The following is a 19,426-nucleotide window of genomic DNA, read 5'->3' as shown; positions in this document are numbered from 1 at the left end:
GCCATAGTTCAGGCAAGGCATATGGCTTTGAGAGCCTGTGGGGTCTGTTCAGTTTGTAAGTTAAAGTTGAACTTGTGTTAAAAAAAAACAAAACAAAACCCAACAACTTCCTGAGGCAGTGCCGGTCTGAAGGGAAGCTTTTTCTTTTGTAGTGGTTCACGATGAGCACTTTTAAGGGAAAAAAATGCTCATTGTGTGCCCAACGAGCAGTGAATGCAGCCGGCATGTGCACAAAATGCTCCGGCTGCTCCAAAGGGGAATCCTTGTCAGCTTCAGGTGCCGGTGAGCAGGTTTCCCCTTCAGCTGCAGGCAGTGGGAAGCCCAGGCTTCCCCTACTGCCCACACAGAGATTTCCTCAGCTACTGACAGTCAAGGAAATAAAGTTTCCCTTACTGCCGATAGTGTTGGGGACTCCCTTTTCGCTACAACAGCTACTGCCTGTAGTCCTGTTTTAACGACTGGGTCTGTTCAGGCCTCTTTGTCACTACAGGCCTTGGAGATTTTTTTGACAGGCTTTTCCTCAATTTTGGCAGGATGCTCCACCATTTTGCCTGTGGCATCAGGTGACCTCCCTCCTGTCTTAGAGAGGCAGGAACAGGTCCTAAATGTTTCTCCTGCTAATGCACTGAGGGTTTGTTTGTTTTTTTGCCACCATGGGGCTTTGCCCCTGACTTTGTTTTAGCTATCTACATGGCTTACTTGCAGGCAGCTGGGGGTCCTGCTTCTTCCCCGGGAGTCCCTAGTTTTCGGGGGGGACCTTTGCCATCGACATCTGCCCCTGTTCAGCCATCCTCAGCATCTGCTCCTGCGCAGTCCCCATCCCAACCCACAAATCTTCATCCAAGCGGCCACAGGTTTCTTGGAACAAGGATTTTTTTTATTTGCGGACACGTTTTCGCTTGAGGAGGACTTGGACCTGTTGGTTGATCCACAATATCCTCTCAGGGGGCAAATGATGCAGACAGTTGTTTTTCTGAGACACCGGTTGGCGAGAATGCGTCGGTGGTGCAAATTTTTCACTGGGAAGAGCTGCAGGAACTTATTCTTCAGGTTTCTTCAGTTTTGCCCTTTGAGGAGGAAGCGAAAGGACTCCCCTCATGTAGTGAACCCCCTGCTTTGGGGGATCCAGTCAGCCTCCCATTCCTTTCTTATGCATCACGATATTCGGGATGTGGTGCACGCACAGTGGAAGACTCCGGACGCACCTTACCACTTAGCATGGTCCATGACCAGTCTCTATGCCATTCCTGATGGGGATAGAAATACCTTTAAGTCTCCTGACTCTACTCACTATAGATTTCAATTTTGCAGTCAGTAGAATGTAGTACCACTTTCTTTATCTTAGAGAGAAGCTTAATCATCAGTTACTGTCTTTTCATTTTTATCTTTCCAGGCCTAATCTTTTATGATACAAAGGTAATTGTGTTAAATCGAATGTTAAATGCAACTGTGCAAAGGACAGCAGATCATGCAGCCCCTGAGATTACACTGGATCCCCTGGAAATTGTAGGAGGTAAAATGAAATCAAATTCTCAGTCCATAGTCTGATTTTGTAACGAGCAACATGTACACATTTTCAAATAATTTTGTTTGTTTCTCTAGGAGAAATTCGTTGTTCAGAAAATTCCTACTTCTGCCAAGCTGCTCGGCAGCTGGATTCTGTGCCTTCTTCTCAGCTGTGTGTTAAATTGGCCAGTGGAGGAGATCCGACCTATGCTTTTAACATTCGGTTTACTGGAGAAGAAGTTCATGGAACGAGTAAGTAACTGAGTTGATTGATAAAGGAGAACTAAACCACAGGAAACAGGTAACTCTTTAGCTACAATAAATTGGAGAGTTGCTTCTTGGCTTTTGGTTGAGATCCAAGTGCAAGATCTGAGCTTGTACAATATCATAGGATTGACCCCCACTTGGGGGGGGGAGCATGGTTTTCTTAACACCATTTCCAAAGCAGGAAATAGAAATGGTAATAGTTCTTCAGGATTAGGAAAGGCACTGTACTGCACTGTACTGTATCCTGCACTGGGAGTCGCTGGCTTTTTACTGAGTATGGCATCTCTTTTGTTTACAGGTGGCTCCTTCCGCCATTTTCTCTGGCAGGTCTGTAAGGAGCTACAGAGCTTATCACTCTCTCTCCTCCTATTGTGTCCCAGTTCTGCTGTCAATAAAAATAAGGTACAATATTAGAACAAGGTCTAAGAGTTAATTTACATTTGTACTGTATATGCTTTTACAATGGTACCTCGGTTTACGAGTGCACTGGTTTGCGAGTGTTTTGCAAGACGAGCAAAACATTCGCAAAATGCGCGCCTCAACCGCTAATCGGCCCTTTCCCCCCGCGATCCGGCACCCCTCTGCCGCCATCGGGCACCGCCGCCCCGCCATGACCTGAGGTCCCCCAACCCACCCAAACCCTCTTCTTACTTCAGTGTAGCCTCCGCACCTGCACCGGCACCAGCATGTCCTACCGGTGCCCGAAGAACTGCCTCCTGTGCTGGGCCTTGAGCATGTGCGCATGCTCAAGGCCTGAGAGTTCATGTGCCGGTGCGGAGGCTACACTGAAGTAAGAAGAGGGTTCTGGTGTGTTGGGGGACTTCAGGTCACGGCGGGGGGGTGCCTGATGGCGGTGAGGGGGTGCCGGATCACGGGGGGAGAGTGCTGGTTCGCGGGGGGGCCTTCGGGGGGAGCAATGCCGGTTCTCATGGGGGGGAGCAGCGCTGCTGGCCTCGGGGTGGGGGAGGGTGGGAACCTATCAAAGCATTATTTCCTATGGGGAAACTCGCTTTGATAAACGAGCATTTTGGATTACGAGCATACTCCTGGAACGGATTATGCTCGTAATCCAAGATACCACTGTATTTGTTTTGTATAATCTTTTTCCAGTGCAATAGGTGAGATATTCTAGACAGGTGGATTATTTCCCCATAGCTGCTTGCAGAAGGAATCCACTCTGGATTTTTCACTCTGCCTCTGTTGTACTTCACTGGATTCTATAGTTCCACCTATAGTTCTTTCTTTCTGCATGCATGCCTGCATGAGTGTTAGTTCTATTCTCCCCATTTTATTTTTATTTTGTACAATTTCGTCCCTTTTTCAGGAATTTTGGTGATTGGAGCGATTCTAAAGCTCTGCCTGCTTGAGAATAAACAGACTTAAGTCTGTAGCTGACAGGCCGATCCCCCTGGGTACCTGTTAGCCAGCCTGTATAGTTTTCTCTGGAGCTCAGGGCCGTCCCTGATGTGGTCTCACCTGCTATAAAGCAGGGGTCGAGTGCAGGCTGTTGGGTGCCCTTAGGAAATTCAGCGGTGTCTCACAGGATGCCCACTGCGTCTTCGCACCTCCACCCATCCCAGTTCACATCCATTGGTCCGCAGGGGTGGAGGTATGGTCAGGATAGGAGTCTGACTGACAGCCCAACAATCAGATTTGCAGAGGCATTCCCAGCATTGTGGCAGTGTATTTTCTCATCCAGCTACTGTGAGAGAGCTGAAAGCAAGCTACAACACAGATCTTCTGTCAGGTCACAGTAAGTACAGAGGCTGACAGCCTGAAAGATGAATCGGGGAAAGTTGGAAAAGTGGGGTTTTGAGTGTTTCTAAATGTTCCCCTATGTTCTCCCTCCTGAAAAATCCTAAAATTGCCATTTTTTTTCCTAAAGCTCCCTGCTACTTCAAAACTGCAAATTTCTCCAAGAAACTTGCTGGGATGAAGTCCTTGGACTCTCCTCATGTGGATTCTTGCACCACGTGCCTCGTGGCGCAGCTGCTTCAGCGTCCAACTTAGCCTTTCCCCTGCTGAAGCAGGTGACCAAACACTCAGCTAGCCTGGTGGGGTGGCCTTTGTTGCTTTTGGGGCTCGGCACAGCTGATAATTCCGTTTGCTAGGCTTCAGACCCTCCACAGCCTAAGAAACGCAAATTTACGTTACCTTAGGGTGAGTTCTGTTTAAGTTATCTTGTTTCTGTTATAAAATAACATTTGGTATGCTTCCGAGTTACCTAAACTCTCATTTTATTTTGAGTTATACAAACAAGAGTTCTCGAAGATTGCATCTGTTCGCCTATCCCTCAGTTAAATTTTGTCAGTATAAAAGGTTTTGTGAAAGAATCTTTGCCTTTCAGGCAGCCAAACTAAATATTTGGCTTGCCCGGTGTGTGTTAGAGGCCTCTTCTTATCTGGATTTTAGAAAACAGATAAAAACTCAATTATTTAATAGGCTAGGGCCTTAATACTTTTTTATATCTTTATTTTGCTATGTAAAATTCTCCGCATTCTTATATTGCATTTTATAATTTATGTATATCTTTTTTAGTGGCTTTTAATTACTGTTTTTATATAACTTGTACTGCTTGTATCTTATCCAATTGTTGTGAACCGCTTAGAACTCCCGAGTATGGCGATATATAAAAATTAATTTATTATTATTATTCTACGCCCCAGGAGCCGGATACACTTTCTAAATTTATTAAATTTTTGTGGTCTGAATCTCAGAACCAGTGAGAACCTGCAGCGTCTCTCAGTGGCATTGCTCCTTTGGACGCATCCTCGACTCAGCCTGGCACTGTTCTTGCACTGCCTGACTTTGATCTGGGGGATCTTGACGTGGATGACTCGCTTGTTGACCCCTTATTTGCAGGTTCAGCACTTCCTGGGGTAGGAGATCAAGGACTGGTGTAGCCATAGCCTCAGGAGATTCTCCTTGGCCAATGTTCAGCCGGGTTGTGTCATTCTGGTGGCTCCAGATTGGCCTCGCACACCATGGTATGCGGATCTGATGCATCTTCGCAGGAGTTGCAGCCTTCGGCTGAGCACTTGTCTGGACCTCCTCCTACTGTGTCCAGTGTCTATGGAAGATCCAGGTCATTTTGCTCTTATGGCATGGCTCTTGAGCGGCAGCCTTAGAGCACAGAGGATATTCTACTATGGTAGTTGATACTCTTCTCAAATCTAAGAAGTCTTCCATGGTTTCAGCTTACGTTAAGGCCTTCCAACATTGGTGCACCCAATGAATAAGGGACCAGGTGGACCCTTATTCAGCTCTGATCTCGCTGATTCTCGCCTTTCTTCAGGCTGTTCTGGATAAAGGCCTCTCTGTGGCTTCTCTTCGGGTCCAGGTGACCGGGCTTTCTTGTTTTATATTCCAAGAGTGTCGGTCCTTGTTGGCATATCATCCTGCTGTCACTAGATTTCTTAAGGGGACTCTTCATGTCAGACCACCAGTTATGCAACCTTTCACTTCCATGGACCTTTACCTGGTGCTGTCTAGCTTCACCAAGGCTCCTATTGAGCCCCTTTGAGATGCTTCTTTAACTTGATGCTCAAGACCGTTATTCTGGTTGCCATTCCTTTGGCACAACGTATGTCAGAACTACAAGCTCTGTCTTGCAGAGAACCATTCCTCCGTATTTTGGAGACTGGGGTTTCCCTTCGGACAGTTCTTTCCTTCCAGCCGAAGGTAGTTTTGGCTTTCCATATTAATCAGGAAGTGTGTTTGCCTGCCTTTCAGCCTACTGGTTCCAGGACACATGATCAACTGCTAAAGAGTTCTTCTGTGTTGTCTGGAAGTCACTAATGAGTTTTGTGTCACTGACCATTTAATTGTGCTGACTCCTAGTCCTTACTGCGCCTACCTACTGTTTGTCTGTTTATGCTTCTCCAAGCTGATTCTTGGATGCCCGTAATCTTAAAACATTTAAATTGATTTTTAGCCCAGCTTTTGTGGCGATTAGAGCAGTACAGGTTAAATTATTTCCCCTTACCTTTCGGGTTTTTTTTCCTTAATTGTCCTTTTCTTTCTATTTATTGTAGTTCTACCCTTCTTCCTCTCGTGTGAGTTTGATTTGTGAGACTTTGTAGATTTCTTTATTGGATAAAAATTAGTTGCTAATTTTAATGTGTCTGTATGCCCTGTTTATTTATTGTAAAGCCGCTATGTAATTTAAAAGGCAGGATATATTGTCCCTTTATCTTGGCCTTTTGGAAATATTTGGACCCAAATAAATTGTTTATTGGAGAATCTTGTAGCTTTATATCGTATAATACGACTCTATTTGGTATGTCAGTGAGAACAAAGAGCTAAATTTCATCAAACAATAATAAACTTTTATTGATTATGACAGGAGTCGCCATTCAACATGTTACAAGTAATTGGAAGAATTGGAGTAGACTCAATTATAATTTCAGGTGGAATTCGTTGTCACATTTATAAAATGGAAAGAACAATAGCTATACAAAAAGGGAATTATAATAAATTTAAAGAGATCTGAAGGCCATTGATAAATTATTGTAATGAATAGATACCATTTTCCATTACAAGTACAATTGTAGATGTGGGGATGGGGGGTTCTAAATTTTATTAATTGTTTAGATCAATAAAAAAGAATATTTATATGACATATTTGATTGAATTAGTTAAGAGAAGGGTGGGAGGGAATGGAGTAAACTTTATTAATGTTATAAAAGAAAGAAATTCAAGTGATGTATTCAATTTCAAATGTTTAACTATTTATACACTTATAAGATGGAAAAATGAATAAAGAATTAAAAAATAAAAAGGCAGGATAACAAATTTTTAATAAAACTTGAAAACTTGTATATATGTTTTGGTTTTCTGTGAGAGTAGTTTCTGTGTTCCTTTGAAGCCTGTGTTGGCAGTTAACTTTACTGTTGAGTTGATTCTTGAGCAGAACAGTTTAAGCCAGTGGTCTCAAACTCAAACCCTTTGCAGGGCCACATTTTGGATTTGTAGGTACTTGGAGGGCTCAGAAAAAAATAGTCAATGTCTTATTGAAAAAAATGACAATTTTGCATGAGGTAAAACTCTTTATAGTTTATAAGTCTTAATAATAATATTATTGTCATTTATAGCTAAAGAAACATATGATCAAGAAACTGTTTTATTTTACTTTTGTGATTATGATAAACATACCGAGGGCCTCAAAATAGTACCTGGCAGGCCACATGTGGCCCCCCAGGCCGCGAGTTTGAGACCACTGGTTTAAGCCTATTGCTGCAGGTGCCTTGACTTCAGGTGTATTGGGTAGCTCTCAGTGCTTGGGTACTAACTATAGGTGGAGCTAGAGAACCCAGTGAAAAATTCAGAGTGGATTCCTCCTGCAGCAGCACACGGCTATGGGGAAATAACCCATCTGTCTAGAACAGGGATCTCAAAGTCCCTCCTTGAGAGCCGCAATCCAGTCGGGTTTTCAGGATTTCCCCAATGAATATGCATGAGATCTATGTGCATGCACTGCTTTCAATGCAGATTCATTGGGGAAATCCTGAAAATCCGACTGGATTGCGGCCCTCAAGGAGGGACTTTGATGAGATCCCTGGTCTAGAATGTCTCACCTTTCTACTGGAAAAGAATGTACTAGAGTAAGTACATAATCTTTTTATAATTCTGTATTACTGCTAAAAGTGCTCAGAGTGCTAAGTATTACCCTGTTTCCCCGAATATATGACACTGTCTTATATTTTTAAAAACTCCAAAATATGCACAAGGTATTATTTTCAGGGGGATGTCTTATTTTTCCATGAAAAAGAATACAGTACACATTTATTGCTGAAAAAAAGACATTTATTACCTGTATATGGTACAGGTCATCACAAACCAGAAAAGCTGTATCACAAACCAGAAAAAACTGTATCACAAACCAGAAAAACATTTACTGTATAACAGTTTACAGTATGATACATTTACACATTTAATCAATGACAATCAAGTCATCATCTTCTGGAACATCATCATAATAACTCACACCCTGAGGTTCCAGGTCAATTACTTGGGACTCCATTTCTTTCACAATCAGTGGACCAAATCTCTCATGTTTAGCAATAGCAGTGTCCTCAAATGAGTACTTCTTATCAAGGTAGCCTGCTCGTAATGCATGTTCAATGCAACTGTCAGTGATTTTATCCCATGAATTCTTCACCCAAGTCACAACCTCTTGCAGTTTAGGTTTCACAAAGTTTCCACGCTGATTTCTCTCCATTCTATTTTCAATGTAGTCATTAATTTCCATGCGCAGATTGTCCTTGAATGGCTTGTTGATTGCAATAGCAAGGGTCTGGAGATAGGCCGTCATTCCCGCAGGAATCATTATTTGATCTATTTTTCTTTCATGAAGAAATGACTTCATATCTTTAGCACGGTGAGTGCTAGCTGCATCCCAGACTAGCAGACCTCTTTGACCTCCTTGCATAACAAGTGGCAGCATTAAATCTACCCACTTTCTTATAACAGCTTGTGTGGCCCAGGCTTTTTCAGTTTCAAGGACAAAAATTCCTGAAACACGTTCAATCTTTTCCTTCTTGCCCTTAGAAATTATTAGAGGTAGGACTTTAGTGCCATGCAGACGAATTGCCAAAATACAGGTCACATGTGCACTTTCATAAGCAGTGGAGGGAATGTACACTGAGGAGGCACCCCGCTGTTCAATTGTTGTTTGAGATGATTGGCCCATAAACACTGCAGTTTCATCCATAGCAATCATGTTGGAAAGCTTGTATTTAGAGAAGTCAATCTCATCAATAAAGGACTTGAATGCAAGTGCTCGCTTAATCACTTGAGCATCTTCCAGCCTAAACAATGTCGTGGATCTTCTTAAAGACAATTCACTTCTCTGAAGGAAATTATCCAGCCAGTGTTGTGATGCTTTGAAATTTTCAGAGGCTATGTTAAACTGTGGCGCCATTGCAAGGGCGAATTCTTGAATATGAGCCCTATTCACAACCAAAGCCTTTGTTCTCCTGTCAACAACCCATTCACAGATCAGATCTTCCAGCTCAGAAAATATTGGTTTCCGACCTGATCCACACTTGCGTTTGTTAGAATTTCCCTTTTCCACTTGTTCAACTAGTTTACCATACTCTGCTCGCCACTTGCGGAGCAATCGTATATTCAACATTTTTTCTTTGCAGAAAGCAGCAAGATTTTGGCCCCAAGAATCTTCCACGATTCTCCTCTTGTACTCCACAGAGTAGCTTTTTCTTTTTGTGGCCATGCCTAAGGGTAAAAGAATAAAAAATGGCACTAGGGTATCCTGGGTGGGGGGAGGGGTGATCTTTTAAAATGATACAGAGGGTCTTGCTGCCGTCCAGCCGACGGGTCTGCCTCGTGGAAATGAGACGGCACGCCCTTCCCCGCTAAATCTAAGGCCTGATTGGCCCAGGCTGTAGAAGCCTGGACCAATCAGGCCTTAGGCATAGCGGGTCCGCCCATCCCCACTAATCCTAAGGCCTGATTGGCCAAGGTGCCTAGCCTGGGCCAATCAGGCCTTAGATTTAGCGGGGATGGGCCGGGAAGGGGCGTGCCGTCTCATTTCCACGAGGCAGACCCGTCGGCTGGACGGCAGCAAGACCCGTCCAGCTGACCAACATTGAAAGGTTAGTTGGGGGAGGGAGATTAGTTGGGGCGGGGGTCGTTGGGCTTTCCGGCAGGAGGAGTTGGGCATCCTCCTGTCGACGATTACGAGTTTGGGGGGGAGGGGGTTCCGGGGTTCCGACAGGAGGAGTTGGGCATCCTCCTGTCGGCGATTACGAGTTTGGGGGGGGGGAGGGGGTTCCGGGGTTCCGACAGGAGGAGTTGGGCATCCTCCTGTCGGCGATTACGAGTTTGGGGGGGGGGGGGTTCCGGGGTTCCGACAGGAGGAGTTGGGCATCCTCCTGTCGGCGATTACGAGTTTGGGGGGGAGGGGGGTCCGGGGTTCCGACAGGAGGAGTTGGGCATCCTCCTGTCGGCGATTACGAGTTTGGGGGGGGAGGGGGGGAGGGGTTCCGACAGGAGGAATTAGGCATTCTCCTGTCTGTGATGGGACAGGCGGATCCCTTGCTGCCATAAGTATAGCGGCCGCGTCTAATTTAACCCGATTCTCTAAAGACGCCGGTTACAGAATCGGCATTTAGTATAGGACGCCTCTCCCGGGCGGCCTGCCTGGGGAGCATTTTTTTTTTTTAAAACGTGCATCCCGATTGGCTGATTAGACAGCTGTAGGACGTCTACAGCTGCCTAAAATCGGGACGCACTTTTGGAGAATCAGGGCCTTGGTGTACAGAGGCTGTTCCTGGGCTTGTTTTCCTGGACAGCGGAAGCAGGAAGTTGTGTGACCACGCATACGGTACTGTACCAGTACTCTGGATCGCCAAGACATGCTTGCCAAATAGTGCCTTATTTTCGGGGGGGGGGGCCTTATATTTCCCAGGTGGGGAAAAAAAGGGGGGTGTCTTACTAAAGGAGGAGGTCCTATAATGGGGGAAACACGGTAGTGAGAATAAAGATATTGAGTAAGTTTTTGTACTTCACACATAAGGCTGTGGGATTTCAATATTCTTAACTTTAAGAGTATGTTTTAAGTCTGTCCCATCCAGCTTCTGTCTTAATTTTTTTTAATAGTTTGAAGAGCCCTTGAAAATCCCTGGTAGGTTTAACAAAATAGGAGTGTGTGCTTTTGATTGTAAAGCAGATGCATATCTTTTAAAGTCACATATTTTCTCAGAACAGATCTTTAGTCTGCTCAGTCTATAGTGCCAGCAATTAGATCCCTATCGGAAGAACAGATGCACTGGTGTCCATAAGGACTGGCCTTTCTCTAGTCTCACTCCTCTGGAGCTTCTTTTAGCTTCTCGACTCTTGGGTCCTTCAGCTTAGCTACTTTTCTCCCTAGGCCCTACTTTGGTGAGGGAACCCATGAGACCTTCCCTTTTTATCAAGCCAGTCGGATTCCAAATTAAGTGCAGTGAGCTTCCCAGGGCAAGAGTTAATATCAGTACCCCTATTCCTTGTCTATCATGTTTTTAGACTCAATTAAAAAAGAACATCCCTCCCCCTCCTTCCAGTAGCCCTGCTAAGTGGTCTAAAAAACTTCATGTATGATGATTTTGGTACCATTTAGTTCAGCAGTCTCAAACTCGCAGCCCCCTCGGGTGTTATTTTGTGACCCACAGTCTTGTACCCGATCTCACACTGTGGGCAAGAAGAGAGGTGCCGGCGTCAGATGACTTGTACCTTCCTGCTGCCGTCACATATGGCCGGGAATCCTGCCTTTGCGTATCTGCCGGATACGTGAAGGCAGGAGTCCTGGCATACGTGACAGCAGCAGGAAGGTACAAGTCAGCTGATGCCGGCACAATCTCGCACACTGGGCAGGAAGAGAGTCTCCAGCGTCAGCTGACTTGCAACTTCCTGCTGCCGTCACGTATGCCGGGGACTCCTGCCTTCACTTAGATATGCAAAGGTAGGAGTCCTGGCATATGCGACAGCTGTAGGAAGTTGCAAGTCAGATGATGCCGGAGCCTCTCTTCCTGCCCAGTGTGCGAGATCGCATACAAGACTGCGGCTGCAAAATACAGGTATTGCTGGACAGGGGAGGAGGGGAGGAAGGAAGGGAGAAGAGGTACTGCTGGACAAGGGGAACAGGGAAGGGAGAAAGGGTACTGCAGGACAGGGGGAGCAGGGAAGGGATAAGGGGTACTGCTGGATGGAGGGGAAAGGAGAAGGGGGTACTGCTGGACAAGAAGAGCAAGGAAGGGAGAAGAGGTACTGCTGGATCTGGCAGAAAGGAAAGGAAAGGGGAGGGTGAGATGGTGCATAGGGAGACAGCATGTTGAGTTGGGGGTGGGAAGGAGGGATGCCGCTAAGGGAAGAGGCAAGGACAGAGAAAAAGTGTGCAGGAGGTAGAAAGTGTTGGACTCATGGAGAGGGCAAGATGGATGGGGAGGATAGGAAGGAGAAATGTTATACTAGGGAAGGGGGAGAGGGCAGAGAGTGAAAAGTTGGACTCATGGAGGGAGTGAGAGAGATGTTATGGTTGAGGGAAGGAGGATCAGAGAAGCATGCAAGAGGAAGAGAGAAAAAAATGTTGGACTGTGGAAAGGAGGGAGAAATGTTGGACTGGGAGGGGGGCCAGAAAGGAGGAAGGGAAGGGAGATGGACTGCAGGGAGGCAGAAAGGAGGAAGGGAAAGAGAAATGTTGCACTGGGGGGAGGTAGGAAGGAAGAAGAGAGAGATAGGAAGGGAAGGTAAGACATGGAAACATAGATTATGAGAAGAAAGCTGAAAAATGGAATGTTAAGTTAATACCAAAGATGGATGCAAGGCAGAAAGTGAAGACGAAGAGAAAAACATTCAATGGACAAGAAGGCCCTAGAAACATAGTTAAAAGCATAGAAAAATAAAGTCACCAGACAACAAAGGTAGGGGAAATGATTTTATTTTCAATATAGTGATTGAAATATGTCAGTTCTGAGAAAGGAAAGATGTTAAACTTTAAATGTGAGGGCCTCAGAAAAAATAGGGTAAAGGAAAGTTAAAGGAAAGATTTATAAACTATAAAGAGTTTTACCTCATGCAAAATTGTCATTTCTTTAATAAGACATTTTGAATTTTTTCTGTGGCCCTCCAAGTACCTACAAATCCAAAATGTGGCCCTGCAAAGGGTTTGAGTTTGAGACCACTGGTTTAGTTATTAGATTAATACACAAATTATACAAGTCTGAACAAATTCTAGTTGTATAAAAACCATGCATGGAATTGATGACTCTGCAGAGTTTGTTGCCAAGTTCAGAACTATAGATCTCTGTACATATATTCCACTTGCTGATATTTCTTTATCATTCTTAAAGGGGAAGTACATTCTGACCCCTAGTCCGATCACCTATGCAGAAGAGCAGCTGCTTCATTTCTTTGGACAGCTCTTGGGAATTGCCATCCGTGCTGACGTGCCTCTTCCTCTGGACCTGCTGCCCTCATTCTGGAAGATGTTAGTTGGAGAACCTCTGGATCCAGATGTTGACATCTGTGAAGCTGATGTACTCACTCATAGCCACATCCAAAAGATTGCCAGTGTAATTCTGTGGTTTTTTTCTCTTCAGCTGTTCTCACTTGCAAGCTATACATTTTATACATTGTATTTCTTCTGTTCTAGTAATAGAGGTGGGAAGAACTGCTGAGTTTCTTAATCACTGACTAAAATGACATCTGAATTCTTTGTTTTCTGAAGTGCTCACTCTTCTCCAGAGCAAACCCGTTGTACTTTCACTTGTAAAAGAAAAGTGATAGTCACTGATTTCTTAAAAGCGTGAGAGAAAAACTTCAGAGGTAGCAGGTTTAATTACTGTTTTAGTGGTATTTTGAGAGGGGTCAAGAAAAGAAGGTTATAGCAGTGTCCCAAAATTGTACGAATATATTTAGAAAAGAAATCATGAAATGCTAAATTGCAAAGAACATTTTGTGTATAATAGTTAAACAGGATTTTCCAGATACTGATTTCTAAACTTTCATAATTTCAAATAATGAATGCATGTTTACTAAATAGAATTTGCATGTTTTATGACAATACTGAGTTCTGTATTGAAGCTAGGGAAAAATGTGATACCTCCAAACCTGAAGATGGAAGCATAGGCATTTGAAGGGTGGAGGGAGATGGCCCCACCAAAAGTTTCCTACTAGCTGCCTCTTTCACTTACTTGCAGAGGAAAGGAAGATTATTTTTCTGCCCACTATTTGTCTGTGCTTAGCCAGCTCTGGCTACTGGCAATGTATGGTTATTAGGTTGAGGAAGGGATAGTAGACAGCATGGATGGGCAGACTGGATAGGTCATACAGTCTTTGCCTTCATTATTCTGTGTTTTTATGTTTCCTTGTTCATTCTTTTTAGGTAAATGATGAGGCTGAGCTTGAGGCACTATGTGCTGAAATTGCTTCCCAGCATCTAGCCACTGACAGCCCTGACTCTCCAAACAAGCCATGCTGTAAATTCACGTACTTGAGTATGACTGGCGAAGAGGTAGAACTGTGCCATAGGGGCAGGCACATTCCTGTTGTGTGAGTAATCATCAGATGTACGGTTTTGTGAGGCAGACAGATGTGAACAGGAGAGTCAGAATAACAAAATTAACAGTCCGTTCTGCAAGGACTAGTCAAATCTAGCCATCATGGTTTGATGAGTTGCAAAACCTTTGAGTCCATATTTGAAGAATACATAGACTTAACATCTGCATTCATTCAGAGGGGTAACTGCTATGTTGGGGTATTGTGTTTTTATGGGGAAGGAATTTATTATAAAGCATTATTCCAAGAAATTGTGAATGTGAGATGTCATTGCTCATCTGCACTGAAGTTAGATCTGATAGTGATTATATAAGTAAAAAGCATGGTTGAAATAATGATGCTCTTGAGTTTGAATCGGATCTTTATGTATTAACACTCCCAAGTATTTTACAGCTCCGTGTGACCACGTGAAGGGAAATTGGGCGAGATCTGAGGGGTAAATGAGATCATTAAGAGGGAAAATTTCTGATTTTTCCCAGTTAACTGAGTATCCAGAAAGCTTGGAGTAATGAGAGACAATATTAACGAGTGAGGGAAGGGAAGCAACAGGATCTCGGATAAAGAGAAGGACATCATCAGCGTATGCTGCTAATTTGATATGACAATAAGTGGTTTCAATTCCTGTTATTGTTGGGCATTGTCGGATAGCAGAGAGGAGAGGTTCCAACGCTAAATTAAATAGCAGCGGCGACAGAGGGCAGCCCTGGTGAGTGCCTCTATGTAGGGAGAATTTATTGGAGAGAGAATTATTAATTAAAATGCGAGCTGTGGGTTGATGATATAAAGTTTTAATCCAATCTGTATAGAACGGGCCAAAGTTGTACCACTTTAAAATTTGGAATAGAAAAGGCCATTCAAACTCAAGATCTAAACATATCTAAAATTAAAAGTTTAGTTCTTAACACCCTGTCTCGTTGGTCTCCACTCTTCCTTTCATGGTGGGGCAGAATAGCTTCTATCAAAATGACCCTTACTCCTCAGATAAACTATACCCTCTCAATGCTTCCCTCCTTATGCAAGAAGAAATTTTTTCATTGGTTGAATAAGAAAATATCTGACTTTGTGTGGAATAACAAAAAACCTCGTATTGCTCTCGACAAGCTGAAAGCCTCTAAAATTAATGGGGGTTTGAATGTACCAGATTTTCATTTTTATTATATCGCATCATTGGCCAAATATGGAGCCTATTGGATTATTAACCCTAGTACCCAAGACTCACCAACCTGGTTTGACCTGGAACGGTTTTTATGTGCACCATTACATGTTTCATGCTTGTTGACGGTGCCAGTGCCCAAACTTTTGAGAAAATACTCCTTATTGAGTGCAACGCAGCATGCCCTTCATATACTAGACGTAATCGCAGAGATTTCAATTAAAGACAGTCCTCTCTTGTCCATTTGGAATAACCCCAAAATCCAAATCAATAGTAAATCTCTTTCATGGAAAAGGTGGCAGCGGGCTGGTTTGTGGTCTCTCCATCAGATAACCACTCTCACTTCGTTTGTTCCCTTTGTCACAATTTGCTCTACTTACTCATTGTCTCCTTCTGCTTACTCACAATGGCTTTCTCTTACTAAGACGTTATCTTCTATGTCTATACGCTTTGATTATATGACATCCATTCACACTTTGTATCACTGGTCCACATTGGCTATATCAAAAGGTAAAGCGATATCTCTCTTTTATAGTATTCTAAGAGATCACTCTTTCACATTTTCCTCTCATTCCATGAAACATTGGGAATCTATGCTGACAACCTCACTTACTGATGTTGACTGGGAACTCTTCTGGTCATCGACAAACCGACCTCTTTTATCATCCAGAGTCTCACAATCAATGTTCTTCATTATGTGGAATGCGGTATGGACACCCTTTCGGATGTGGAAAGCTAACCTAAAACAAGACTCTATATGTTGGAATTGTATGAAAGAAGCTGGGACTCTTGATCACATGCTTTTCCACTGTGCTAAAGTTCGTTCCTTTTGGACATGCATTTGGGACACCATAAAGTCTATTACCAATTGTTCAGAAGAAATTTCCTTTGACATTATAATTCTCCGATCTCAACACCCTTGTTTTACACAGTCTAACTGTCCTCCTAAACTCATTGATGCAATGTTTGTGACTGCCCTTATGCACATCTTGAAAAATTGGAAGTCCTCTTCATTACTAAACTATACCTTTTGGTGGAATTCTTTGAGCATGTATCATAAATTTGAATCATATGCTTATGAAAAGAAAAATATAATTCGACTTTCCAAAAGTTTGACACAATGTAAATCACCCTGGAAATTCCTAGACTCATATGTTCAATCTATTTCATAGACACTCCTCTCTTCTTCTTCTTCTTCTTCTTTTTCTTTACCTTCATCTTTTTCCTCATTTTATTCTTTTTCTTTCTTCCTTCAATTTCTCTTTCCTCTTATCTTTTCTTTTATTATCTTTTCATGAACAGTCCTAGTACTTTAGATCTTTTAAAACGATTCAATTCTACATTGCACAATATAACTGAATATTTGTTATACTAAATGTTTTGTTTTATTTTTTGATACCCTGTACTTGAACTGTTTCTTATATTTTTTCAAAAAAACTCAATAAAAAATATTGAACTTAAAAAAAAAAAGAAATAATGATGCTCATAGACCTGAATCTAGATTGTCTTTGTTGGGCTGTATAGTATATATCACATGCCCTTTGTTCAGTCCTTGGAGAAGAGAATTGAATCCAGGAAAAATTGGGCAGGAATGGACAAGAAGCACTTCGTGTTTTTATGGGAGTGGCCTAGTGGTTAGAGCTGCTGCCTCAGCACCCTGAGGCTGTGGGTTTAAACTCAGTGCTGCTCCTTGTGACCACTGTTCCCTCTAAGCTGTGCGCTTGTGCGCACACACACAACTTGCCGAACCCGCGCACACAAAAATAAATTTTTGCCTAAAATGATTTTCACTGCTAAAATGAAATGTTGCAGAAGACCAGCTGTTCCTATTTCCCATTTATCACATTTATTTATATTTATTTATCACATTTATTTATCACATTTATTTATCACATTTATAATATAAATTTTAAGTCATTCACGTGATTCCGTTATCTTTGGTAGTTGAACTTGACACGTCACGTGCCCCATTGGGCCATAGCCTATGGCCCATAGGATCTGAAACGCTTCCGATTTTTTGAATTCCTGAAGTTCTGCCATATTGTTTATTTCGTGGAATCGTAGTGTGCAGCGTGGTACTGCAGTTGTATAACTGTATTCGTTTATTAAATTGCAACCAGATATAACTCTTAAAATGTCTAAATCGCGAATGGTGAAAAGTGTAAAACACAAGAGAGCTGCAACAGCTTTTAGGTCTGAATGGCTTGAAGAAATTGTTGAAACGGAGACACCGGAATCTCGAAATACAATGCATGTTCGACTGTGTGAAATATTTACCTATGACGAAGCAAAGATGCCAAAGCAACTGGAAAATTCTCTACTGGAAAAATATGGGATGATGTTTGGAAACTGGACTTTCTGAAACGCCATCTATCAAGTAAATCTCATACCGATAGTATTAGGAAACTCAGAAGTAAAAATCTGAATTTAAGAGGGGGACTGGTTAATATGTTGTTTGAAAGCCCAACCAAAAAAGAAAACAGGCAAATTAGTAATGAATGGAAGCGTTCCAGTCCTGATGAAATTAAGGTTCTTGTCGACAGTGTTGTGCTGGCCATTAAGATGAATATCTCAATGCTCTCTGTTAAAGATATCAATGAGCACATGGCGAAGTATGTTAGTATACCTGATAGCTGGAGAAGCAAAAACTATGCGTTTGAATTTCTTGGAATTATCAATGGCATCATGCAAGATGATCGTATGGCAGACATTAAATTAGCAACGTATCGTTACCTGTTGATGAAAGCACAGACATTTCTGTCAACAAGTTCTTAATACTCTACTTTAAGTATTGGCCAGTCAATTCAAATGAGTATAGTAACATAGTAACATAATAGATGACGGCAGATAAAGACCCGAATGGTCCATCCAGTCTGCCCAACCTGATTCAATTTAAATTATTATTTTATTTTTTTTTTCTTCTTAGCTATTTCTGGGCGAGAATCCAAAGCTTTACCCGGTACTGTGCTTGGGTTCCAACTGCCGAAATCTCTGTTAAGACTTACTCCAGCCCATCTACACCCTCCCAGCCATTGAAGTCCTCCCCTGCCCATCCTCCTCCAAACGGCCATGCACAGACACAGACCGTACAAGTCTGCCCAGTAACTGGCCTAGTTCAATCTTTAATATTATTTTCTGATTCTAAATCTTCTGTGTTCATCCCACGCTTCTTTGAACTCAGTCACAGTTTTACTCTCCACCACCTCTCTCGGGAGCGCATTCCAGGCATCCACCACCCTCTCCGTAAAGTAGAATTTCCTAACATTGCCCCTGAATCTACCACCCCTCAACCTCAAATTATGTCCTATGGTTTTACCATTTTCCTTTCTCTGGAAAAGATTTTGTTCTACGTTAATACCCTTTAAGTATTTGAACGTCTGAATCATATCTCCCCTGTCTCTCCTTTCCTCTAGGGTATACATATTCATGGCTTCCAGTCTCTCCTCATACGTCTTCTGGCGCAAGCCTATCATTTTCGTCGCCCTCCTCTGGACCGCCTCAAGTCTTCTTACGTCTTTCGCCAGATACGGTCTCCAAAACTGAACACAATACTCCAAGTGGGGCCTCACCAATGACCTGTACAGGGGCATCAACACCTTCTTCCTTCTACTGACTACGCCTCTCTTTATACAGCCCAGAATCCTTCTGGCAGCAGCCACTGCCTTGTCACACTGTTTTTTCGCCTTTAGATCTTCGGACACTATCACCCCAAGGTCCCTCTCCCCGTCCGTGCATATCAGCTTCTCTTCTCCCAGCATATACGGTTCCTTCCTATTATTAATCCCCAAATGCATTACTCTGCATTTCTTTGCATTGAATTTTAGTTGCCAGGCATTAGACCATTCCTCTAACTTTTGCAGATCCTTTTTCATATTTTCCACTCCCTCTTCGGTGTCTACTCTGTTACAAATCTTGGTATCATCTGCAAAAAGGCACACTTTTCCTTCTAACCCTTCAGCAATGTCACTTACATACATATTGAACAGGATTGGCCCCAGCACCGAACCCTGAGGAACTCCACTAGTCACCTTTCCTTCCTTCGAGCGACTTCCATTAACCACCACCCTCTGGCGTCTGTCCGACAGCCAGTTTCTGACCCAGTTCACCACTTTGGGTCCTAACTTCAGCCCTTCAAGTTTGTTCAACAGCCTCTTATGAGGAACTGTATCAAAGGCTTTGCTGAAATCCAAGTAAATTACATCTAGCATATGTCCTCGATCCAGCTCTCTGGTCACCCAATCAAAAAATTCAATCAGGTTCGTTTGGCACGATTTACCTTTTGTAAAGCCATGTTGCCTCGGATCCTGTAACCCATTAGATTCAAGGAAATACACTATCCTTTCTTTCAGCAACACTTCCATTATTTTTCCAACAACTGAAGTGAGGCTCACCGGCCTGTAGTTTCCTGCTTCATCCCTGTGACCACTTTTATGAATAGGGACCACA

The 19,426-nt window shown here is 43.0% G+C and overlaps 1 protein-coding gene across 4 annotated transcripts in view; it reads left to right on the top strand.

The window, feature by feature from the left end:
* Positions 1–19,426, top strand: part of HECTD4 (HECT domain E3 ubiquitin protein ligase 4) — a 492,696-nt gene that overhangs the window by 458,327 nt on the left and 14,943 nt on the right. For all 4 annotated transcript variants that reach the window (XM_033956861.1, XM_033956860.1, XM_033956862.1 and 1 more), the window contains 5 exons: positions 1,394–1,513; positions 1,603–1,758; positions 2,072–2,175; positions 12,621–12,842; positions 13,655–13,821. In XM_033956861.1, the coding sequence (XP_033812752.1) occupies positions 1,394–1,513; positions 1,603–1,758; positions 2,072–2,175; positions 12,621–12,842; positions 13,655–13,821 (769 nt within the window). The remainder of the gene's footprint in view (positions 1–1,393; positions 1,514–1,602; positions 1,759–2,071; positions 2,176–12,620; positions 12,843–13,654; positions 13,822–19,426) is intronic.

This window comes from Geotrypetes seraphini, chromosome 8 (genome assembly GCF_902459505.1).
Source record: "Geotrypetes seraphini chromosome 8, aGeoSer1.1, whole genome shotgun sequence".
In the NCBI taxonomy this organism is placed as follows: domain Eukaryota; kingdom Metazoa; phylum Chordata; class Amphibia; order Gymnophiona; family Dermophiidae; genus Geotrypetes; species Geotrypetes seraphini.
The sequence above is the reverse complement of the archived record's forward strand: the minus strand, read 5'-3'. Positions and strand labels throughout refer to the sequence as shown.